This window comes from Trichechus manatus, unplaced genomic scaffold, assembly GCF_000243295.1.
Source record: "Trichechus manatus latirostris isolate Lorelei unplaced genomic scaffold, TriManLat1.0 scaffold00094, whole genome shotgun sequence".
Lineage (NCBI taxonomy): Eukaryota > Metazoa > Chordata > Mammalia > Sirenia > Trichechidae > Trichechus > Trichechus manatus.
The window spans coordinates 3,178,644-3,204,877 of NW_004444030.1; the positions used below are offsets into that span (position 1 = coordinate 3,178,644).

A 26,234-nucleotide genomic window follows, 5' to 3' on the forward strand; every position below is an offset into this window, starting at 1 on the left:
TAAAGAAATCAGAATAAGACATGGTACCTTTTCTGGGAGAAGATAATGACTTTTGATCTGGACAAGTGAAAATGTCTTGAATCTAAATCTGCGGAAAAATATCAAAGCTGGAAATATTTTTGCATCTTCCACATTGCCTAGGACAATGCTGGTCACATAAATAAAAGCTCTTTTAACAGATCTCCACTTAATCAACCAATATTCTCCATTTCTTCTATAAAGTGTACTCATTCCCTGAATACTGATAATAGGAAACTCTCTAATATGTTTACGTACTTCTACTTTCAACAGTTGAGCTCAACAGGTCAATTGTGTATGTTCCCAAATCTCTTTGTGCCAGTTACACTTGTTATTTTAATCATTTAAAAATTACAGAAATCAATGAAAACTGAGTAAGAAAAAAGAGGTTTTTTTCCCCTATATAAACTTGTTGAATACTGCACACTTGACTCAAAAAGGTGTACAAATAAATATTGTTTTAACAGATGTGATAATTCAACAATAAAGTACTGAAAATAAAAACATCAAAACATAAAACCCTAAACTCAGATTGTTTCATGAGTATCTTAAAGCTTTTGCTTCACTTTAAAGAAAATTAAACTGTAAAGACAAGGCAGACTGGATGCTCACATAAAGGCTTCAGCCCTACATCAAAATATCGGTAAGTGAATTTATATGTAGTATAAAATCAAGTGTTTGTAGTATGCACGTATCTTTTATTATTATTCCTCAATTTAAGTGGCTTTCTCAATTAACACCAAACAGTGGTTCCAACTATATCACTATGCAGGCTTCTACTATAGTTTCCTGGACTCAACTGATTTTCTAAATTTTATTCTAGTTCTACAACGTAGCTGGAGTAATATAATAGTGCTATCTCACCACAGAGTAAATGCAAACAATTCTAACTGAAAAGATAGAGGAGTCAGCACTCTGAAAGCTGTTAAACTACAAATACAGCAGATATTCTATTTTATGGTGTCATGCTGTAAAACAGACTTTGTTAGTAGACTGCTGGCTGAAATAGGTATGTCTCTGCTGTTACCTTTATTGTAGGGGCATGGATAAAGGAGATCTACTCTAGGTAAAGGAGAGAAAGAGTATACTTCAAGAACTGTCAGCAATGAGTCTCATTTGCCCAATTTACACAAAAGGGAATTTTGGCTTCCAAGAGATCTCGAGAGATGAGAAAATTAGACAAAAATAGGAGAATGATTAGAACATAATTTAGTAAGGAAAGTGATTAAAACATTTATTCCCTTATTCCAGGCCCACACACCAGCAAGTCTACTTGTCTACCCACAGAATTATTTAATGTTGGAGACACCTTGGATAAGAAGAAAAATAAAGATTTGGCCCAGTGTAATGCTGATTGTACTATGATGCAACTAAATTATCCCATGTGAGAATTTTGCTCTCTTTCCACATCTCTATCAATACACATAGCCATACAGAAGTTACCACAGCTATAGGTGCAAAGCGCATGTGTGCATGTGTGTGTATGCACATGTGCGTGCCCACACACACAGACACAAGAGATACATACCCACTAAGATGGCAGATCATTATCCTTTTAATGCCAAAGGCACTACTGGGACAGATGGAAAATATCACAAATAAGTTATAAAAGAATGAAAGAAGGGAGAAAGGAGCTACACAACAGAGACAATCCATTAGACGTAACTTCTGAAAACATAAATATTCCAAGGACTCTCAGATCTGGGGTCTGGAATTAAGATAAAAATGGAGAGAAGAGGTTTTTGGCTTCGGAGGCTGCAAACATTGTTTATATAATGCAAATTTCTTATACTTTTTTTTACTGCGGTAAAATTTACATAACCAAACACTTGCCATTTCAACCATTTTTACGTGTACAATTCAGTGACATTAATTACTTTCACCATACATGCAAATTTTAAGGGCTAAATTTGAGGTTTAAGATGAAATAAGTATGGCTGGGGTCCACACAGCATTTGCTATTTTAAGTTCTATTAAAAAAAAAAAAAAAAGACTTTTTTTCTCCCAGTTTGTGCTGAAGATCAGAACAAAATGAAACATTTGTCCATTAAAACAATAAACTCCTAGAAGAGAAGTGCACTGTGAGTCATTCCTGATAGAAAAATGATGGGAATTGCTCCAGGATCAGAACATCTCTGAGGCAAACTACTCAGGCTGAAAAAACCTAGGGAAGCCACAATACCATTCAGTTGACAATAGAGAAACTGGGTATCTCAGGACATTTCACAAGAAATTTTTATTCTGTCCTACTACAGGAGATCAAGCTGGACTCAATACTTATTGGCTGAAAGCATAAACCTGGAGAAACAGAAGGAAATATAACAAGAGATGTAGGAGTCCCTGGGTGGCACAAACAGGTGAAACACTCGATGACTAGCCAAAAGGTTGGCGGTTCAAACCCACCCACAGGCACCTTGGAAGACAGGCCTGGCAATCTGCTTCCAAGACGTCACAGCCTTGAAAGCCCTATGGAGCAGTTCGGCTCTGCACACATGGGGTTGCCATGAGTTGGAACTGACCTGAGGGCAACTAACAACAACCAGCACCCTAGTAGGCATTCAACAGATGGGGTCTTCATACTCAAGTGTTCAATTATCCCTGCCCATTCAGTTGTGAAAGTCATCATATAATAAGAAATATCTCTGACGAACTGACTTATACAATCAGCCATCAACCAAATATTTCTCTCTGTTTAATACCAGTAGTTAACTCTGCTCATTCTGATAACCCCTCTGGTCAGTCTTTCTTTGACTGTTGGATACTATAAATATTAGCCAATACAGTGCAAATACGAAATAAACTGAAATTGTAAATCTTGCAAAAGACATAAGACCTTAAAAAGTTGATGAAAGGGATGCCAGAGAGTCCTTAATTCATAGGCAAAGTCATTTAGCACTTGAGTCAGGACTTTTACAACCGAACACACGAAAAAAACAAAGATGCACAATAGGTGCTTTGAAATGAAAGAATGTGAATCAGAGGATTCAGACAGACTCACAGAAAAACTGATAAAGGTTTTAATAATTTTTTAGAAAAAAACTGTTCTCTTTATAATCAAGCTATAGAGGTCAAATGTAAAACAAAGAAATTTTTATGATGTTACCATATTTTTTCAGAAAAATAATGACAAAACAAAGCTCATTTGACTCCTTCTTTATTCTAAAAATTATTGCACAGTTCTAATACAATCTAAATGTTGTTAAATAAAAAACTGTTTTTATAACTATCTTCATAATTTTTAGTTTCATTTTTCCAGATAAGTCCTAATCAAAAATACTTTTTCTTATTTACCAAAAATTTGGTTCTGGTTTTAAGTAGATGGTTGTTAAGCAGTTATTTTCATCCTCATCTGACCAAGTCTTACAGTACTTGCTGAACTGATAAACTTGTCCAACAACATTACTAGTTCATTATGACAAGAAGGTTTATATCAAGGACATCTCTCCTCAAAGCATGTCTGGCCAGCAAAGGCAGGCTGCAATTTACAGCAGGACAAGCCTGTCAATGAGGCAGTAATTAAGAGCAAAAGCCTGACTGACTTCACAGGGTGTATATGATTCTCATGTGTCCTGATGCATCCTACCCCTGGTGGAATATTTCCCTAAACTAGTCCTTAGGCAGGGAAGCATTTGAGCTGCCACATATATGAAAAGAAACAACTTAATAACCCCTTATCAATCTAGGGCACTTGATGCCAAGAAATGTTTTTACTTTTTTTTTTTTTTCTCATTTAAGCCTCACAAGTAATCTTTTGAGGGAGAAATTATTATCCTAAATTATATCTGATGAAGCTAGAGTTGAGAGAGCTTAAATGATTTACCCTAAATTTCAAAACTACATAGTGACAAATCAGTAACTAGAACCCAGGGGCCCTGACTCCTAGCATAGTTCTCTTGTTGCCTCATATATTCCCGACCATTAAACCTACAGGGAAATAAGGATAAACAAACTATCACCCAATTTTACTTAGCCAGCATAACTCAGTTGCTATCGTCTTCCTCCTCTTTACTGTTAAAAGCCTACTCAGCTGTGTTTCCTCCTTTTTGATTTGCTAGCAGAGCCCTGATTTTGTTCAAGTGTCAACTCCGAGCTCATGTAACTCAGGGGTAAATTCGGATTAGTCTAAGTCAGGGATCAACAAACTTTCTGTCAAGGGCCAGATAATAAATATTTTAGGCTTTGCTGGCAATATGGTATCTATTGCAACTACTCAACTCTGCTGTTGTAATGTAAAAGCAGCCATAGACAATTATATAAACAAAAGTGTGTGGCTGTGTTCCAATAAAATTTTATTTTAAAAAAACAGGTGGTGGACTGGAATTGGCCTGTAGGCTGTAGTTTGCCCACCCAGTGACTGATTTAGGAGTGAATAAGAGATTGCATTCTGGACAAGAAAATTTGAAAGAAGGTCATTAGGGACTCTGGCAAAGTTGTCCTTTAAAAGAAAAATCACGAACATTGTCATATGAACAAGGAACCGAAACAGCCATCTTATTACCATGAGGGGAGCTAGGCTGGGAACTTAGGAAAACCAGGGTAGGGGAGATGAGTGTATGGAAAGAACCTGGTTCCTTAATTAAATCACTGAGTTGAGTCAACAAATTAAAACTTTTGCAGCTGGCCTTCCTTGAAACTTCATGTTATATAAGATATTGTTTTTGTTGTGTAATCACTTTAAATTGGAATTTCTGACATTATTTGTGGCTAAAAGTCTCCTAAGATATACATATCATATAACACATGTATCTATCACATTTTTGGAGGTACAAAAGCATTATAGAAGATCACAAGCTAGTTACAGAGGTAAAAGTAACATATTTGAAAAAAATAAATGTATACTTGAGTAGAAGTATGCTAAGAGTTTTAAGAACCATAAAGATAAGGTATTTAAGTAAGATTTATATAAAAGTTAAGACTATCTTACAGGAACACCTTCAGTTGAAGTATTTAAGAGTTAGGAAAGATCATAAAAATTTCCTGGGAAAGGGAAGAAAGTAGAGAGTCAAATATAACCTGAGGATTTTAGTCCAGGGGAAGAAATAAAACAATCACTACAAAAAATAATAATAAAATAGAATCAAAAAGAAACAATGGTGCCATTGACAAATTATTACTATGAAATGGAACCTAGTGCAGACATTATAGTAAATTTCTTAAAACAATTGAGAATCTCAAGATGAGAAAATAAAGAAAAAGGGATAAAAGTATGGTGCCCAGATTCCAGGTCTGGGGCAAAAAGCTAGGAGGGAATTCAGTAATTATACAGCACCAAAAACTGACAGCATAGGGTACAACACTGGGTAAGTGAAAGAAGAAAAGATGACAGTCATCTTTCTGGTGATTACTGGAAATCCTACTTCTAGGCCATGGGAACATGCGCTTCCCCTAGTTACAGAAGTGAAGGCTTCAAGTAAGAAGCACAAGAAGTACACCTTAATAAGCCTTTATACGCACGGATTGCTCTCAATTTGAAAAACATTTTCACATGTATAGCTCATTTTATTGCCATCACAATCCTTCAGCCAGGCAACAGATACTACTAACCCCATTTTACAGATGCAACAAACGCCCAAATATAGCAGGCTGTTTTAAACTGAATGATAAACTGCTTGATAAACTGAAATGTTTAATAAACTAAATATTTTTTTGAAGTTACAAAGATTTGTTTAACCTCAAAGTCTGTCTTTTAATAGAAAATCTACTATTCTTTTCATAACTTATAATGTGCACGTTTTTCAGTTATTATAAAGAGGGCTTTAACCAACAAATCCATCATTCAAATGGGCAGCTGAAAAATTATATGCCTCCAGAGACACCAAATGGAGATAGTGATTACAATGATTTTTAGTTCAACTAAAGGGCAAGTTTTCCCTTCTTTACCAGTTTTGATTAAAAACTGCATAATAATCTTGTTAAGGTATTGTGGGAACACTTAGTCCCCATTCCTCATATTTCCACAGAGGGAAAGGAATCTCCCTAGGACTGAAAAGTATAGGAAGAACACTCCTAGCTTTTCTCCTCCCCTTCATTTACAGCTATCCAGGTGTGAAGGAATGCCTTCTCTGATTGGTTAGTCTGGACCCAAGCTTGGATGGCTCAACCCTTTCCTCTTTTTCATATCCAGTTGGTTTGTAGCATCTAACACATGCTCTTCACGTCCTATTGTTATACAGGCAGGCTGTACCTCTCTAGAGCAGGTCTCCGGTTGTCTAGCTGTGCCTGTGATATGGTCAGTACGTCTCTCTAATTCAGAAGTAAAGTATTAACAACTCCACTTGGCTACAGATCTAAAGCCATAGTCTCCCTTCAGTTTTATCACTAGTAAAGCTGACACTCTAATCTCTATCCTTTGTCTCATTTCTCACTTGATTACAAAGTTGGGAGGAAAAGACAAGGATGTTCTTTACCAGTCCTCTAAAGTTCCAAGCCAAGATAAGATGTAAAAATAAACCACAGAAGAGCCTTTTCTTTTTCCTCTCCCTTGTTGTTATGGCTAAAAGCACCTATTAAGAATCCACACGTATAGCTGATAAGTTGGTTTTGCCCTAACAAAGGCACATCTGGTCACATATCAACACGATCCCTGGAGCCCAGAAAAGCTCTAAGAAGCCAAAGTGCTGAAGACCTAATAATGAGAACTATACAGATACTGGAAAAAAACTAATTAATAGTATTTGCCCCTAGGAACAAGATTAGATTTCGAAACAAACTCTAGTTAGATTAGATGATCTCATATTTTAAGGATTTTTCTAGATTTAAAATTGATTTTTATCTAAAATTCTGTCTGCAGTTTGCATGGACCACTCGAAATCATACTTTTTATATCTTTAGCAGCTCAAGCACGGTTAAGCTACAAAAACAAATCAATGAAAAATAAACCTGAGCCTCTTATTCATCACTTGTAAAAACGAGGATGTTACCTGCTACTACTCAGAGTTTTCGAAGGGACTGAACCAGGTAATATACATGAACAAGTTTATCAAAATTCCTGACATATTTTAGTTTTCCTTCCCTTTTCTGGAGCCCTGGTGGCACAGTGGTTAAGAGCTACGGCTGCTAACCAAAAGGTTGGCAGTTCGAAACCATGAGCCAGTCCTTGGAAATCCTACAGGGCAGTTCTACCCTGTCCTATAGGGTCGCTGTAAGTTGGAATCGACTCCACAACTGACAGCAACAGGTTTGGTTTTTATTTTTATTTTTTGGTTTTCCCTTTTCTATGGCCTGCAGCTACAACCTTTTGCCACTAGGTGGCAATGCTTCATCAATAAGGTCAAAAGTTGCCCAAGTTGCACCAAGTGCAGTCTGGATTTTATTTAACTGCTAAAACTAAAATGTGTAAAAAATTACAGGCGTTTCACATTCTGGGAAAAATAGAAGTGATGATGGTGTCCTTACTTTTCATTCTAAATTGTAATTCATTTTAATTAAGAAATGTAAAATCTTATGAAAAAGACATTGAACAAGGTATAGGACATGTTGATAGTGAATAAAAATGTTTGAACATTTACCTCTGCCCCCAAACTGAGAGAAATGATCTCATCCTCAAAAGCAGAATGTGTGTCAATATGAGCAGGAATTCCTGAGATGGAAAATAGGATACCAGGTCACTTCATTTTTCCTTTAGTAGATTTAAGATGATTCTAAATATAGCTTCACACTATTACGGTGAAAATACCATTTGGTAATCAGGAAGGCACTATAATTTTAGTTAAAAGGAAACATTCATAGGGAGGATGTGACTAAAATTAACCTGAATATAAAATAAAAATAACTTCAAGTTGAAGTGTCATAGGGCTTGATTTTAAAATCAAGTCTTGAGTCATTGTTTAACTAGGACACTTATCTAATCCCAGCCCAAGAGGAGATGTGGAAGATAATATCCAAGTAATTGTTCTCCCCTGAGCACTGGATTTTGTCAAGCACTTGCAGAACCTAAGCAATAGCCAGGTATAAAGACTAAGCAGATCAGCAATTAAGATATGGCTTCCTCTAGCAATATACAAACCTCTGTTAATAAACTCCTCTTAATTAAGTAAAAGGAACTTTGTTAGGAGGTAAGGGTGCAAAGCAAGTAAGACATAGTCTCTTTCCTTGGGGAACTTACAGACCAAAGGAAAGACAGATAAGTAAATAAGCAATTATAATACACTGATAAACACACACACACAAAAAAAACAAAACAAAAATCCACAACGCCTGCCATTAATAAAACCCTTAAAATCACTTGATTACTATAAATATCAGCTGAAGATGCTGCTAACAAGTACAAGGTATCAATAACCCAAAGATTTTCACGAACATATCATCCTAGAGTTATGTCTTCCACATTCTCAAATGCAGGAGAAAAAAGAGCAAGATCAACCAATTAGTCTCCTTCATTATATCTGTGAATTATTTTGTTTCTTCCATCATGCATGTCTCCTATATTTTTCAAACAATCATCTACCTCTGTCTAAATAAAGCATTGAGAGAGGAACAAAACAAAAAAATCATAAATTTATTTGTGTCACTCTAAGATGCAAATTTCTCCTCAAGGCTTTGAAACATAGATTTGCAAGGGATCAAAGTTAACAGAGGTAACAAATATAAGCAAATTAATCTAAGAAGTTAGAGTTAAAAAAATCTTTGATCTTAAGAGAGTTACATAATCTACTTAATTTTGAAATATATGACTGGAATTTTAAAACAGGAAATACTCACCATGACCAGGTTCATACTGGTTTATGGTTAATTGATCAGGTTTACGTTTAATGTAAGCTTCCTTCAACCATTTCTCCAAAATGCTATCACAAATCTCAGGAAGACCTGAAGTCAGTAATCATAAAGGTGAAACATTACAATATTTACTTTGCATGTTTTACCCAAGAATAAAAAATAATCATTGTGATAAAAATCACAGCTTTTAATTTAGTAGTCAGATCCATTGACATATCAACAAACCCACAAGCAAAACAAAATAAGAATAAAGCCTTAAGAACCTTTTAAAGTTATTTCACTGATTTTAACAATAAAAATCCAAAAGAACAATTTAACTGACAACTTTGGCATTTTGTAGAATGGCAATAAAATCATAAAATTTAATATATTTTATACTAGAAATTAGCCTGAACATTTCTTTTTTGTTATTTTACATGATCCCATTTATTATCAATTTAATTATTGTAAATTATTTTCCTTAAAAAAAAAAAAAACCTTTCAGAGTGGAACTTACTTTTATTGGAGTCATAAATGTTATTTTATGAGGAAAAGAAAGCTTTAAATAAGACCAAACAAAGCCATAAAAAATTAACTCCAACAAAAAATTATACCTCTTATAAATCAATGACAATCCATTAGAAAAGAACTGTCAAAGGACATGAAAATGAATTCACAAAAAAGGAAATGCAAATAATAAGGAAATGTAATAAGGACACTACGAATCAAAAACCACATGTTGGTAGGAATGGAGCACAGTAGGTACATACGTAGTTAGAATATGTTGGTACAGCTGTTTTGGGGCAATTTGTCAGTCTCTGTTAAAAATTTTAACTGAACATAACCTTTGACAACAATCTGACTTCTTAGTAGACCCCCTTGAGAAACTCTTGTGTAGTGCACAAAGAGGTATGTACAAAGATACTCCCTGCGGTAATATTGTAAAGGCTAAAAACTAGAAATTACGTAAATGTCTATCAATAGGGAACTAACTGAATAAGCTATTATGGGACATTCGGTACAATGAAAAAGTATATAAAGATCTCTATCCTACAGAGGGAAAAGAGCAAGTTGCAGTGCTATACATAATATAGGAACAGACAACATACACCATACAATATAATACTACACATGCTAACAACTATGTACTTTTATAGGTAAATATGTTTTGATATAAACTCATTTTTTAAAGGATTAGAAGGATTTAAAATAAACTGTTAACAGTACTTCTGAGAAGTATTTGATTAGGATAGCGGTCAAGAGGAACTTTGGTTTTATCTGTATGTTTGAATTTTTTAATGACAAAACTGCATTATTTATCTACTTAAAATGTTTTTAATTTAATCAATTATTTTGAAAGCTTACCTACAAATGACAAATGAAATATAGCCCCTCAATTGATATAATTGTAATATATTAAATTTTTTTTTCTGAACCAGTATTTATTGTTTACTAACAATTACTTACCCCCAGGTAATGGCTTATTTTTATCTACACTGTTGGTCTCATAGTGGAATTCAAAGCCAAAATGCTTTACTCGTCTGTGTTTTAAAGATTTTTGAACTGTATAAAGAGAAGAAAGTATTTGAAAGAAATATTAACTATTTGAAAGAAAAAGAATTGAGTTCCTTCATATATTTCAAAGTCAATATTAAGGATTAGTTTAGTAATAGTAACTTCTGTTAATTGCTAGATTACTGCCTTTAATAAATTAACTATTCTGACTTATATCTGAGATTCTTTCAATCCCAGATTGTAACCAACACTTAAAAAGTTTCACCCATTCAATCTGGAAGAGCTAAACATATACAGTGATACTCACAAGACTGCTAATGATCTGGAAAAAATACAAGTAGATAACTAAGAGTATTAAAGATTCCATTAAGATTCATGGGATATTTTATTTAGAATAAAAGTTTTAACTATAATCTGCATATATCTCTAGGAGGTTCTTACTATATTATAGTTGTATGGTACTAAATTGCTGATTCCTTATAGAAAAGTTTGCCTTATGGTGGAGAAGATCATTTAAATAAGATAATATACGTGAAAGGGTTTATAAATGTTAGCTACACAAACATTGGATAATAAATATTAATCAGTTTGCAGTTTAAAACTGATAGCTATATAAATGTTATTTGTTATTAGTGCCCCTAAGAACTGTTGATATGACTTGCCTAACACGTGATCCAGGTTACTTTGTAATTTGGAGGAAATATTAACAGTTTTAATAAACCAACGGGGAGGAGGGAAGGAGAAGCAGTGAGACAGTATTTTGCAGAAACTTTTAAATATCAGATTTTAAAGGTTTTACTTACCATTTTGATTGTCTGTACCTTCTGTCCAATCAATACTTTCCAAAAGCATTTTCTCATCCTCAGAAGAAATAACTTCTTCCACTACCATAAGGCCTGGAGGTAAGGCTTGAAGCCCCAACTCTTTGCATTGTACTGTGGGACACCAAATTAAAATAGTCACATACAAAATTTAAGGTTCCTATGTATGGTGGGCATTTATCGATTTGTAAACTCCCAATCATTTTCAGAAATAGGAATTCTAAAAGCACACAACATAGTAAAAGTGCAAAAATAAAGACTAAAGATAAAAATTTTGGCACAGTTTGTCCACTGCAATTACCAAGAGTAAACAGTATAGTATTTATTTAAGTATTCTGTTTGAACAAAGTTTCTCATAATATCCATAGTACACCCTCTATAAGAAAAAGTCAGATTGTCTCAAAATATTTAATACAGGAATTTAAATGCTCATTTTTGTTCTTAGGTTCTTGATACTAGCTGTGGTTAAGTAATAAAAAAAATGTGTAAAATAACATACAACTTACTAAAAAAAAAACAATATCATTGTATGAAGAACTGTTTGGCATATATTAAAATAATTTAAGTTTCCGTGTCCTTCAAAATTTTAGATTGGCATAGTTCTAGAAGGAAAAGAAAAAAAAGAACTTACAATTAAATAAAGGCAATAGTGTAATTCACATTTAATGCTAGGGATCTGATCTTTCATATTACAGACATGATTTCTGAAGCTTTTTGGCCAAGCAGTTCTCATCCTTGAATCATTTAATATAAAAATACACAAAAATAATAATAGACGTCTATTAGACTTTATTAAAGAAGCACTCATGGCACAAACAGTTAAGTGCTGGATTGCTAATGGAAAGGTTGGTGGTTTGAACCCACTCAGCAGCTCCTTGGGAGATCTGCTTCTGTAAAGATTACAGCTAAAAAAACCCCTATGGGGCAGTTCTACTGTCACTTGGGGTCGCTATGACTCAAAATCAACTCAACAGCACCTAACAACAAACAACATATTTTATGAAGAGAATTTCAGAAATATGAGTATTGTGAATCATTTGATAAATATTTACCAAGTGTCTATGATGTGCCAGATGCTATATCACCTATTCAAATTACATAAGAAAAAACTTTGGGAAGAATTTCTTAAAGACAAATAATTTATATTACAAGTAATTTATACACCTACTCACTTATCGACTATCTCGTTATCTGACATTTCACATTTATGATGATAGTAAAAAATCTACTATCTGACTGCTTTGCGCACTAATGACATACGTCTGGCTGTAATGAATGCTGAGGTGCGAGGCAAGAGTAACGCTGGCTATGATGGTTAAAGTTATGTGTCACCTCAGCTGGGCCATGATTCTCAGTGGTTTGGAAGTTATGTAATGATGTAATTTGGCACTTACATAGGTAGTCACCCTCCAATTTGTGATCTGATGTGGTTGTCCTCCATTTTCGCATAATGACCTGGTCTTTGAAACCTAACCATGTCAATAAGTGAGGAGTGGGTGTATTTAGTTTTCTTCTCATGAAGACTAAATCAAATACATGTTTTTAAAAAAAAAAGAATTAAAAATACCTTGTGTATTTGTTAATTCACTAACTATCTGCTACTCACAAGTATCAAAATTTTTGTGACTAGTTCTACTCTCAATTAAAAATGATTTCCAAGGTTGTAAAAGTGATCGCAACTGTCTTAGAAGTACATCTGGATCCAATGTAGAATTTCAAATAAAGAACACTCCAAAACTCACCTTATACAATTTCTTACAAAGCGTTCAACATACTGAATGGGGGGTAAACTCAAGAGAGTATTTTCTGCAAGATTAGGTTTGTGTCTTAAGCCGATCTCTTTTGAGATATAAAAGAGAGAAGTGAACAGAGAGATACGGGGATCTCATACCACCAAGAAAGGAGTACCAGGAGCAAAGCATGTCCTTTGGACTCGGGGTCTTTGCACTAAGAAGCATCTAGTCCAGGGGAAGATTGTCCAGAGTCAACAGAGAAAGAAAGCCTTCCCGGAAGCTGACGCTCTGAATTTGGACTCCTAGCCTACTAGACTGTGAGAGAATAAACTTCTGTTTGTTAAAGCCATCCAACCGTGGTATTTCTGTTATAGCAGCACTAGATAAACTAAGACACTCATTAAGCAATTACTTGAAAGCTTCTGGATAGACATTGTGAAATAAACTGGTGATCTGAGAATCCTCAACATTAAACTTTGAAAAACACAATGAGGTAGGAGGTTTCCAAAATAAGTAACTTGCATAATAAATATATTGTTATGTGGATGGGACCAGCTCCTTAAAGGAGTTCCAGGGTGGTGCAAATGGTTAACTTGCTTGGCTGCTGACCGAAAGGTTGGAGATTCAAGTCCATTCAGAGGCACCTCAGAAGAAAGGCCTGGTAATTTATTTCCAAAAAATCAGCCACTGAAAACCCTACAGAGCACAGTTCTACTCTGATGCCCATGGGGCCACCATGAGTCAGAATCAACCTGACAGCAACTGATTTTTAATGTCTTATTCATCTACATACCTTCACTATTAGTCCCATGCCTCGTACAATCTAGGTGCTTAACAGATATTTGTTAAACAAAAAGGGGCTGCTTAACTGCTGTCCTTTTTTGTTTCATAAGAATGACCCTCCCAACTTATGTCTATGAAAGAGAACTCACACAAAAGCAAGAATCATTTTTAAAAAGATACCCATCATTAATGTTAAGTGAAAATGTCAGACACAAAAGGACAAATACTGTATGATCTTACTTATATGAAATAGCTAGAATATGTAAATGCATAAACCAAAAGAAAAAACCAAACCCGTTGCTGTTGAGTAGATTCTGACTCACAGTGACCCTGCAGGACAGAGTAGAACTGCCCCTTAGGGTTTCTAAGGAGCAGCTGGTGGATTCGAACTGCCGACCTTCTGGTTAGCAGCGACCTCTTAACCACTGCACCACCAGGGGACTCCAGGTAAATGCATAGAGACCAAAATTTATTAGTGGTTACCAGGGGCCCAAGGGGGAAGTGGGAAGTTGTTGCTTAAGGTACACTGAGTTTCTGTGAAGGATGATGAAAAAAATTTGAAAATGGATAGTGATAATGGTTGTACAACAGGGTGAAGGTAATTAATGTCACTGATATGTACGTGTAAAAATGGTTGAAATGGCAAACGTTGTTATACATATTTGACCACAAAGTAAAAAAAAAAAAAAAAAGATAGCCACATGGTTAATACCTTTTTCCACAAAATTCAAGTAGAGAATGATCTTTTGTCCTAAATCATCCACTATCTCCTTTCCATTGAGTGTAACATAGGCTTTCTTGGATTCTTCTGTAGTTTTGTATCTCACAAATGAGTAGGGCTTATTAGGTGGCATTAAGAGAGCATCCACCAGTCCACATTTCTCCAAAACAGGAAGCAGTTGGTTCCTACTCACACCATTACCCAAACCACCATTGGCAACAACCAGGCTCTTAAACAAAAAAGAAAGTAACATGAGCAATTGACATCAACCTCTTTATTTTCAAGTAGGATTATTTTAAGATAAGATTTCTACAAAGGTGTAATTAAGGAAGAAAAAAAAGTTTCCTTATGGTGGTTATTTGGTTTGCTAACTTCATACAAAGAATGTAAATCAATTTACTAGATATTTGAGGCTTAAAAAGTGCCCCTGTGTTATAATGATTTTTAAATAGCTTATTTCAATAAAATATTCTTAATGACCATAAATTCAAAATAAAAGATAACTTTTTTATTGCTTATGAATACAAATTTAACATTATGAAAGGGAAAGAGGGAGCCAGAAGGATAAAAAAGGAGCAAAGTAGTTACATAACACTTGCTTTTTGTGAGACTGTGCTGTATGCTTTACATACTTAATCCTCATTAATACAATCTTCTCAACAATTCTATAGAGCAGATAATGCTAGCCACACTTTACAGAGGACGAAACTGAAGATCAGAAAAATTGGGTTAAGATGGTGGCTGGGGGAGCTGGGTTTCAAACCCACTTCTATCAGTTTCCAGAATATACACTTCTGATATAACCATTACACGATTTCTACTAAAAACTAAAGGTAAAGGTTCTGGGTCTAAGAAAAATCAATTATAGATTCTATTCTACATAAAATATGAAAAATTTCCCATGTCTAAGTAATTCAGTCGGTTTGCAATTGAAATTTTTCCTTCGTAAGTTTCATGTGCACTTCCTGTCATTTATAGCCAAAATGAAATTTTATTCAAGGGATTTTTTTTTTCTTTTTGGTCTCCTATTTTTATTCTGATGCTTCTGGCCTGGTGCTTAAAAAACGTTCTACGTGGTTTTGATTAAGATCTTTAATTTATGATCCATGACTTCTAAAAACTTCACAATAAAAACAAATGAAACCATTTATGGCCTACTGTTATTAATTTCATCATTTATACCAGGTGTCAGAAATTTTTTTTCTAAAATGGGCCAGACAGTAAACATTTTAGGATTTATAGGCCATATAAGTCTCTATCTCATAGTATTGTTTGTTTGTGTTTTTAAACAATCTTTTAAAGCTGTAAAAAACATTTTTAGCTCACAAGCCAGAGCTGGCTGAAGGGCAGTAGCCTGCCAACCCCTGAAATTAGTACATAATGCATTAATTTCAAACGATACATAAAATAGGAATATCTAGAACCTTGTTTAAACAATGGAATAAAAATTATTATAAACTTTGCTGTCACAGAACATCAAATACTTTATATATATGCAAGTATACACATATATATAATAAATACAAGACTACAATACTATATGCCTAAAATTTAGTCTCAGATGGCTTGCCCCTGGACCTCATTCAATAAGATTTATTAATTAAAGTACCAAAATAACTTGATTGTACATGGCCCTATTTACAAAAACATTTCCATACTCCCAAGTCTAAGGAATTGTAAAACCCAAACCCCACTGCCGTCGAGTCAATTTCAACTCATAGCGACCCCATAGGACACAGGAGAATTGCCCCACATGGTTTCCAAGGAGCGCCTGGTGGATTCGAACTGCCAACCTTTTGGTTATCAGCCAAACTCTTAACCACTACACCACCAGGGGTTTCCAAGGAATTATAAAGCTTTCATAAATGTCATGGGCTTACTGATACATCTAAGAATCTAGAAAGACATTGAGGTGCTAAGTTTAGGAACACTAGTGGTCCACAAAGATGCTGTCTAAGTGCTTTTGGGCTACTCTAAAAGGCAAACCACACTAAAATCAGTGCAATGGGGGAAGAAAGGGAGGCATTTATTTCCTATTGTATGTGAGCTAATATTAAAGAGCTATAATATAATTAAATGTAATAACTGTTTTCTTTAAAATTCTTCAACCAAGCAAGCTTCCCAGTAATAAAAAATATAAAATAGAGTTTAGAATATTGTATTTTTTTGAAGTGCTCTTTAGTACCGACAGTTTGAAGATCACTGCTCCAGAAACAGCTAACAATGACTGTAAATTTGCAAAGGAATGTGTATTTATAACCTATCAGTAAGAGTGTTTCTTTCTCCCCTTGTTATATAAGATATAATTGGAGGTCCTGATATAATCTTATTCTTTTCCTTTAAAAATACTGTGGAGAAAAAATAATCAAATCCCAAATAAGACGCCACTTTGGAAGCCATGAAGGTAAGATTAAAGCTTCTAAACATCCTAAAGAAAAAACAAACCCAGTCAGATACAAACTTCAGAGGCAGCTAAGAAACTTAACCCATTTCTTTTCTTACCATTCCTTGTCATGATCTCTGTAAGGAAAAGAAGACAAACTATGCTTTGGAATAGATGAGAGCGGGGTGTGTCAGTTTAATTTTCTAAGTGCCTCACAGTCTCAGTGGCTCTTGGCTGAAACAGTAACATGTGTGCAAACTTATTTTTCTAATCTATCATCTCATTCTATCTTTTTTTTTTTTTTAATGAATTTGGTTTAAATTCTCCGAAGTCATTAATATTTAACTCCAAAGATGGCTCTTTTATCTGCTAAAATCAAACCTCCCTGAAAAGACTGCTAATTCCAAGCTATGATGCAGCAGAGAGAAGACAGCATGATATGAGGGAAAAGTATCGGTCGGAGAGTCGAGAGACCTAAATTTAATCCAAGCTCTACCTTCTCAGCTGTACATCTTTGGGCTTTGATGAAGATAATATCTAAGCTTCCTTTCCACTCTTATTCTGTAATCTTTATGAGTCAAAAAAGAATATAATAAAAATATCTTACACTCATGTCATATTCTAATATTTAGTAAGTACTGTCATATACATGTTCTCTTTGGAATCTAACAATCCAGTGGGGTAAAAAGGTATGCAGTACTATCCCATGCTTATAAATGAAGGAAGCCGAGATCAAAGGATACAGCTTATATCCAAATAAGTGGAGAAGTTAAGAGTTAAACAGAGTTCTTCCAATTCATAGCCCAGGAAGTCTCATAAACTCGTTGCCATCAAGTCGATTCCGACTCAGAGACCCTATAGAACAGAATAGAAATGCCCCGTAGGGTTTCCAAGGCTGTAATCTTTATAGAAGCAGACTGCCACATCTTTCTCCCATGGAGCCACTGGTGGGTTCAAACCACAGACCTCTTGGTATAGCAGCAGAGCACTTACACACTCCACCACCAGGGCTCCTTAGGAAGTCTCGTACTCCCTCATATATATTATCTCATTTAATTATTGCCTTCAGATAATGAAAAAGCTCTGTAAATAAAATCTAACAAATGAAAAATGTTTTAAAGCATATGATCAAAGTACTTTATAATACAGATGAAGTTGGGTATAGAAGAAAGAAGATTACATTAGGATATAAAACACCTAGCTTTAAGTTTCTATTCAGCCACTTACTAGTTTATATTAATAAACACATCACAAGTACTCAGAACCTTAGTCTACCCACTTATCTCATAGGGATTTTTAGGGAATTAAATATAATAATGAACATAATTATGCTTTGGAAAATGAAAGAGATGTACAGTGTTACTATTGTTAATATATACCCACAACTTCCTCCAGCACAATCAGTGGGAATTTAATTTATAGACCAGGCTATAAACTAGACAAAAAATAGAAAGTTAGCAGGTCCTATCATATGTATGGAACTCTGGTTGCTCAGTGGTTAATGCTACCTCTGTTAACCAAAAGGTCGGCAGATCAAATCTACCAGCTGCTCCTTGGAAACTAACTCTATGGGGCAGTTCTACTCTGTCCTATAAGGTCGTTGTGAGTCAGAATCAACTTGACAGCAATGGGTTTTTTTTTTATCATATGTATATTTAATATGGATATAACACATGACTAAATAATTACAGCCTTTTTCTCAGAAATTATTAATATATATAAATATAATAGGTTAACATGGCAATACATTTACATTCAAATGATCACAGTAGTTCTAGGTCACCTGAGTGGCACAGGATACTGTTTCAACGCCTTCATGTCTCAGCAAAGTATGCCTGGCTTTAATCTGTTTCCTTAAAAACTTCTTCTCAGTTTTGTTGCATTTGGGATTACTTCGATGGTTGCCGTCCATAACAATACTGGAAAAAAAAAAAACAGAATAAAAAATATCAATCTCAACTATAATGATGCTATTTGTATCTTCTATAGTTTATAAATATTTGTTACAATTTTTTTAAATTCTTGGTTTTCCTTTCACCAAGAAGTGAGAATAAACATGCACAGACAATAATGGAACATCTAAGAAGGTAACAAAGTGGTAGAACATCTAACAGCATCTCTAGGGGTTCTAAAAAACATTCTAATGCTTTAGGTCCATTAAGTGAGCTACTTTACCCATAGGTGATGTATCCTTTTACTTATGAAATCCTAGGTAAAATGTGTGTCTTAGTTATCTCGTGCTGTTATAACAGAAATAGAACAAGTGGATGGTTTTAACAAACAGAAATTTAGTCTCTCACAGTCTAGGAGGCAAGAAATCCAAATTCAGGGTGCCAGCTCCATAGGAAGGCTTTCTCTCTCTGTCAGCTCTGGGGAAAGATCCTTGTCATCAGTCTTTCCCTCATCTAGGAGTTTCTCAGCACAGGGACCCCAGGTCCTAAGGATGTGCTCCGCTCCCGGCTCTTCCTTCTTATGGTAGGAGGTCCCTCTCCTCTCTTCTCGTTTCTCTTTTTCATATCTCAAAAGAGATTGACTCAAAATACAACCTAATCTTACAGAATGTGTCCTGCCTCATAAATACAACTGTTGCTAACCCTGCCTCTTAACATCATAGACGTTAGGATTTACCAAAAAAAAAAAAAAAAACCCGTTGCCTTTGAGTCGATTCTATCTCATAGTGACCCTATAGGATGGAGTAGAACTGTCCCATAGGGTTTCCAAGGAGCGGCTGGTGGATTTGAACTGCCAGAACCTTTTGGTTAGCAGTCAAGTCTTTACCACTCTGCCACCAGGTCTCCATATACACAGGATAATTACATCAGATCACAAAATGGAGGACAACCTCACAATACTGGGAATCATGGCCTAGCCAAGCTGACGTATCTTGGGAGGACACAATTCAATCCATGACAACGTGCCACAGACAAATTTCACAAACATAATGTTAGGACCAAATATAATAGATATGTGTATGTATGTATATACGTGTGTGTGTGTGTATATACATATATCTCATACTGTGTATACACACACAGAGTATCACTTCATTTACATAAAGTCCAAAATCTAAAAGTAAGCCATATATTGTTTAGAAATACACATATAGTTCAGGAAAACAGAAAAAACACTAAACAATGAAAGAGTATGACACATCTTTGTAATACAAACAGTTAACACACTGAGCTACTAACTGAAAGGCTGGAGTCCACCTAGAGGCGCCTGGGAAGAAAGGTCTGGCTATCGATCGCCAAAAAATCAGCCACTGAAAACCTTATGGAGCGCAGTTCTGCTCTGACACACATAGGGTTGCCATGAGTCAGAATCGACTCAACGGGAACTGGTTTATACATTAAGTGCTAATAGCACAGTCTTTGGGTGTGACATGAATTAGAGACAAAAAAACTGGAAAAGTTTGTGAAGACTTCAAAACAGAAAGTGATTTGGCTGAATACTGAAGGATAAGAAGAATATAGAGTCATATGGAAAGGAAAGTATTCAGTAAAGCTATAAAGAGCAGAAGGTACAAACCAAAATGGACAAGTCTGGCAAAGACAGGAAGAGGTAGGCATAGTTTTCAGAACAGTGTTTGCTGACCCAACAGTCCCACTCTCCACACACCTGAAAGTCTTCAAAGTTAACAAACTAAATGTAGAGAGTTAACTAAAATCATATTCCAAAACACCTCACAAACAAGACAGGCAAAACTCTAATTACAAATCTTGAAGTGAAGAAGAAAACGCCAGGACTACAGAAAGGACGGCCAGCAGTCCAGCCTAACCAGCACGCAGGATGCACAACAGAAGGTAAGGCTGGTAAAGTAGGCTGGCTGGAGAGCATAGTAGGGAGATGAGAGGCAAGGGGACCTGCAATAATCCAGCCTGGCAAATGGAAATACTGGTCTGATCTAAGGTGGAGGCAGCAGGAAGAAAGCAAACGGAGGGAGAGGAGTCATGTAGAATCAACAGGCCTTGATGACTACTCGGAAGTGAGGAGAGGAATCAAAGATGACTTCTAGGTTGGAGCCTGAGTGGCTAAGAGACTAGTGATGTCATTTCAAAACTGGAAAGTCAGGAAGAGCTGTTTTGTAAAGGAGGTAATGAGTTAGATTTAGGATATAATATAGATGAAGTACTAGTGAGACGTACAGTTGCAATGTCTGGCTAGCAGTGACAATATGAAGTGGCTCTCAGGAGACCGACCGAGGTTAGAGACAGTTTTTGAAGTGATCACTAGACAGGAAGGGATAACTGAATAGATATTTCTAACATTACACTAATTATAATTATTTATTCTAATGTCTGTTCCCTTGCAATACTCTATGAGCACTTTGAGAACAGGGATTAAATCATACTTTTATTAGTTTCCCCAGAGCCTCGTTCAGTGCTATGAGGCAATATAACACAGTGTTTAGGAGTCAAATATCAGCTCTACCACTTATTAATTGTATGAACCTGGTGAGTTAGTTATCATCTCTGTGCTCTTCATCTGTAAAATTAGGGTAATAATAGTGCCTATCTCATACCTTTGTTAGGAGGATAAAATGCATCTATTACTGTATGAGTGTTAATTTTCAGAAGAGCCATATCACAATGGTTTAAGAAGACAAGAAAAGCGGAGGGCTTTTTATAGCCATCCATTCCAAGATCATCATCTTTGGAACAGCAATTTTGCAGTATGCAATGAAGGAGAGATGAGTGTGCTATAGAATCTTTTCTTAATATTTCACAGAGCACAGACTGCAAAGTGGAAGAAATGAAAAAGGAAAGATGCTGAATACATCTTTTTAAAAGGCTGTTACTAAAAGTCCAGCTATCAGCAGATGGAGCCTTATAACCACATTTTTATCATCCCCTTTCCCTTCTCCCTCAGTCATGCAATATTATTGAATGTGAAAAAAGAAAAGACAAATCCAGATAGCCCTAGAGACCCTTCTTCCCTGTTTCAGTGGTTTGGCAATGTTGTGGCCAAGCAGGTCTGAGTCACCTCAACAAAAGAACCAGCTGAAAGCAGTTGCCAAGCTCTGGTGGGTCCCCCCTCCAACAAGACCACTTCCTTGACCAGGAAGTTTCCACTGTTGCACAAACATTGGGATGCTCCTTGTCATGTCATGGGAGTGTTATGGGATGATATGGGAATGAGGTCACTATTTACCAGAATACTACTCATGCTGACTCCAGTCCAGCCATGTCCAATCTAAACACACTCCCTGTGGGATAATGAAATTATTGCATGTACTCTGCTACTTGCTTGTTAATACGTTTGTTGTTGTTAGCTGCCATAGAGTCAACAACACAACAAAACGTTGCCTGGTTCTGAGTCACCCTCACAACTGCCAGTATGTTCAAGTCAATCATTATAGCTACTGTGCCAATCCGTCTCACCCAGGGTCTCCCACGCCCTCACTTGCCCTCTTGTTTCACCAAACATGAAGCACTTCTCCAGAAACTGAGCCCTCCTGATGACATGTCCAAAGCAAGCAAGTCAGAAAATGTTCTGTTGTGATCCATAAGATTTTCATTGGCTGATTTTTGGAAGCAGATTGCCAAGACTTTCTTTCTAGTCTATCTTAGTCTGGAAACTCCCCTGAAACCTGTCCACCATGGGTTGACCCTGCTGTTATTTGAACGAGGGTGTGGGGGACCTCAGTGAGATGGATGGATTGGCACAGTAGCCACAAGGACGGACTCCAACATGCTAGTGATTGTGACGATGATGCAGGACTGGGCAACAGGTTTGTTCTGTTGCATATAAGGTGGCCATGAGTCAAATTTGACTCGATAGCAGTTAACAACAACAACCACTTGTAGAGTACCTCTCGCTGAAGAAATGCTTGTTAAATAAAATCAATCAAAACCAGAGGCTGATACCACCAGGGGCCGATGGATTGCAGGGATTACTCAAATACAAGCACCGGAAAACTCAGGGTGTGATCGACCCAGCCACCTGCAATGACCTTGCTTCACGGGATTGACACGGCTCAAAAAAGCCCCAGAAGCGCCTGACACGCCCCAGTTTGCAACAGCTCGTCCTCAACCCCAAAGAAGCAGAAGACTGACAGACACCACGAGAGCACCTGCACAAAACACAAACACCTGCACCTCAAACATGGCAGAACCACCCAACGCAAAGACACCCAACTGCCCACGGAACGCCACAGAGAGCCGCCCAGGCCACCCTCCCCTCTCGAGGATCTCAGCCCCATGCCGGGGAAGCATGAGACCAGAATAGATGAGACCAGAAGAGAGGGATATGAGGAAGCAGCGACTCGCCGACCATCGCGCCCGCCAGCAAGAAACAAACCTTTGCCTCTGCTCAGGCCAGGTTCTCAGTCACCAGTCTCTCTATTCTAGCGCGTGCTCTGTCATCAGTCTCTCCACTCTGGCCCCAGAAAGCCAGGGCGAATACTCGCACATCACCTCATCTGGGCGCAGCCATGTTGGAGAAAACAGCACTACATTTCCCAGGAGTCAGCGGGCGACGAGCTGGGCTCCCACAATCCCCTTCGCCTCCCAAAGATCGGTATTGCGTATTCTGCCGAGTGTTTGGCCTGTAAACCTGTATTCTACAGTGAGAGTTCGGTTGTCTTATTGGGTGGGAATCCAGGCTGTTTTTATCAGTGGGTACTCAAAACGGACAATGTCAAACAAGTTTATGTTTTCCTTCAGTGTTGTTCCCACAATAATTGGGGCTCTTAGTAATCATTCCTCCTGAATCTTGGAGAGGACTCTAGGGTTCCAAATTTGAGCGGGTATGGGAGGGAGGGAGGAAGGTTAGCATGCGTGAACATGTCAGGGGAATGGTTAAGTACCACAAAGCGATAGGAAGATGTGTGAAAGAACGTTGAGGAAGGAAAAGCAGACTGTTGCCAGATTGCCATTCTATTCTGTAGGACTAAGGGGATTCCTGGAAGATTACAGAAATGGAGTGATATAACCAGAACTTCTGGCAGAAGGTGGGAGGAGAGACTACAAGAAGACTATTTAGCAGGCTATTGCGGTGGTAAAGTGAAAAGTAACAAAATATTAACTACGGCACAGCAGTGACGGAGGGAAAGAAAAAAGAGATTTGGCAGCAGATTAGAAATAAACAAAGGAGAGGGTGATTGGATTCTACCTGCATTGAACTGTGAGCTTTGTGAGTACAGGGAAAGCGGGGTGGGGATGGGGGCACCATCCCTATAGTTCTGGTACAATGCCCCATATGCCCTCCACCACCCTCACCACACACTCATGCGCACACACATGCAGTGGATTATCAATTAAAGTTAAGGCTAGTTGACTAGGGAAAGTGGCAGTAGCCAGAGAATGTCCTTGAGAGGAGGAATGATTTGTGTGGATAACAAGTTAGAATGAGGAAAGACCAGAAGTCGGGAGGCCATATAGGCCGCCATTTTAATACTTTGTGAAAAAGAGGGTGGGGCCCACACTGGATAGCAAAAGTGAAGAGGAGAGGGCAAACTAAAGGTGAAATCAACAGACATGGCAAAGCACTGAAAAAGGGATGAGAGGAAACATGAGTCTTCCATTGCCATCTTACTTATAAAATACTAAAAATCTAGTTGCCATCCAGTCAATTCCGACTCATGGCAACCCCATGTGTGTCAGAGTAGAACTGTGCTCCACAGGGTTTTCAATGGTTGATTTTTTGGAAGTAGATCGATCAATAGGCCTTTCTTCTAAGGCACCTCTGGGTGAGCGCGAATCTCTGACCTTTATCGATAGCAGCTGAGCGCTTTAATCATTTGCACCACCCAGGGACTTCCTTCTACACTACTGGATGCTTTAAAACAGTAGTACAATCCAATAGAATTTCTGCAATGAAAATATTTTATAATCTGAGATTTCCAGTATGGTAGCCACTAGCTACATATGCCTATTGAGCATTTGAAGTGTGGCTAGTGTAACTGAGGAATTGAATTTTGAATTTAAATTTTATTTAGTTTTAATTAATATAAGCAGCCACATATGACTAGTGGCTACCTAATTGGACAACAGTGTAAAATATCACTGATTATCACCTATTCTTCAGATTCAATTACTTCATTTCTGTATCCACAAGGAGCCTTGGTGGCACAGTGGTTAAAGCACTGGGCTGCTAACTAAGTGGTTTGTGGTTTGAAGCCACCAGCTGCTCCATGGGAGAAAGATGCAGCGGTCTGCTTCCGTAAAAAATTACAGCCTTGGAAACCCTAAGGGGAGTTCTACTTTGTCCTATAGGGTTGATTTGAGTCAAAATCACCCCATGGCAATGGGTTTGGTTTGGTATCCACCCTACTACTTAAAGGTTCTGAAGCTTCCTAAACTTTTTACCTCCCTTTTTGAATGTTTGAATTTCTTAGCTTCTGTGAAACTACTCTCTCCTAGTTCTCTTTATACATTCTAATCACTTGTTTTCAGTCTTCTTCACTAGCTTCTCTCTCTCTGGCCACAATTAAATATAGGTGTTATGCTTGACCCTTTTCTTATTCTACAATCTCTCCTTGTCTGTCTCCTTTAAAGAGATTTGTGAATCATCCCCTAATCTTTATCTTCAGCCTTGGCTTCCTTTAGGTGGCAGTTTGGTTTCGTGGAAAGAACATGGGCTTTTGAGTGTGACCTGAAGTAGAAACTGCAGAACAACATTTACCTTTTGGGATTGATTTGATAAATACCACACATAAAGTAGGTGTTAAATGTTTTTTTTTTTTTTTTTTCCTGCTCTTCTGCTCCTGAGTTACAGTCCCAAATTTCCAACCACCTGCTGTCCATCTCTACCTCCGTATCCCTAGAAAAAGGTGGATACATACAAAATTTTGCATCCAATCCTTTGAATACAGGCCCTTATCTTTTGCTTGCAGTATTTCTCGGACTAGTGCTCCCAGAAAAGGTGACTCTCTGAAGGGATTTTCAGCTACATTAGGACCTTGTTTTATTCACTTTAACCCCAGTGTCTTCCATAGTTTTGTTATAAGAATTCAATAAATGTTGAACTGAAAAGGAATTTAAGAAAGAATTCATCTTCACCTGTGCAAAACCTTTGTACATTGACCTCTAATAATTTTTCAAAGGTATTAAATGGTGACCTAATGAGTCTGTCCTTTTTAAAAGCCTAGTTTCAATGTCATGACAGCTGATGTTCTTCTGTGTAACGAGAACAAGGATCAGCAAAATTCTTCAGTAAAGGACCACATAATACTTTCACCTTTGCTGCAATACATGACCTCTGTCACGTTGTTGGTATTTTTACAACCCTTTAAAATGTAAAAGTCATTCTTAGTTCCCACAGTTTAGACCACCAGGCTTTGGCCTATGGGTTATAGTTTGCCAACCCCTGAACTTTCTTCCTGGACTCTGTAATCCTGAGTATCTTCTCAAGGTGAAGCTAAGATTGAGCCCCACTGCTGAAGACACATAGTCAATATAAATGAATTTAATTAGTTATCCAGCACTACATTATAAAGCATGGAAAAGTAAAGGTCTATCCCATAGTGGAGCTCCAGAAATGACAGTGAGGAGGGACATATCATTTAGAATTGCTATTAGCTGCAAGTAACAGAAAATGGGGCTGATTGCTTAAACAAATAGTTA

The 26,234-nt window shown here is 36.8% G+C and overlaps 1 protein-coding gene across 2 annotated transcripts in view; it reads right to left on the reverse strand.

Annotated features, from left to right (window-relative positions):
- ALKBH8 (alkB homolog 8, tRNA methyltransferase) overlaps nucleotides 1–23,207 on the reverse strand; it is a 53,400-nt gene extending 30,193 nt beyond the window's left edge. Inside the window, exons 1-7 of one of the 2 annotated variants that reach the window (XM_004382470.3) lie at nucleotides 22,969–23,207; nucleotides 18,452–18,587; nucleotides 14,277–14,514; nucleotides 11,031–11,162; nucleotides 10,180–10,275; nucleotides 8,719–8,823; nucleotides 7,527–7,597 (exon numbers count right to left, since the gene is read on the reverse strand). In XM_004382470.3, coding sequence (XP_004382527.1) covers nucleotides 7,527–7,597; nucleotides 8,719–8,823; nucleotides 10,180–10,275; nucleotides 11,031–11,162; nucleotides 14,277–14,514; nucleotides 18,452–18,580 — 771 coding nt within the window. In that variant the 5' untranslated portion in view covers nucleotides 18,581–18,587; nucleotides 22,969–23,207. The remainder of the gene's footprint in view (nucleotides 1–7,526; nucleotides 7,598–8,718; nucleotides 8,824–10,179; nucleotides 10,276–11,030; nucleotides 11,163–14,276; nucleotides 14,515–18,451; nucleotides 18,588–22,968) is intronic. The other variant, XM_023736945.1, reaches the window with a different exon arrangement.
- Nucleotides 23,208–26,234: the final 3,027 nt, after the last annotated feature.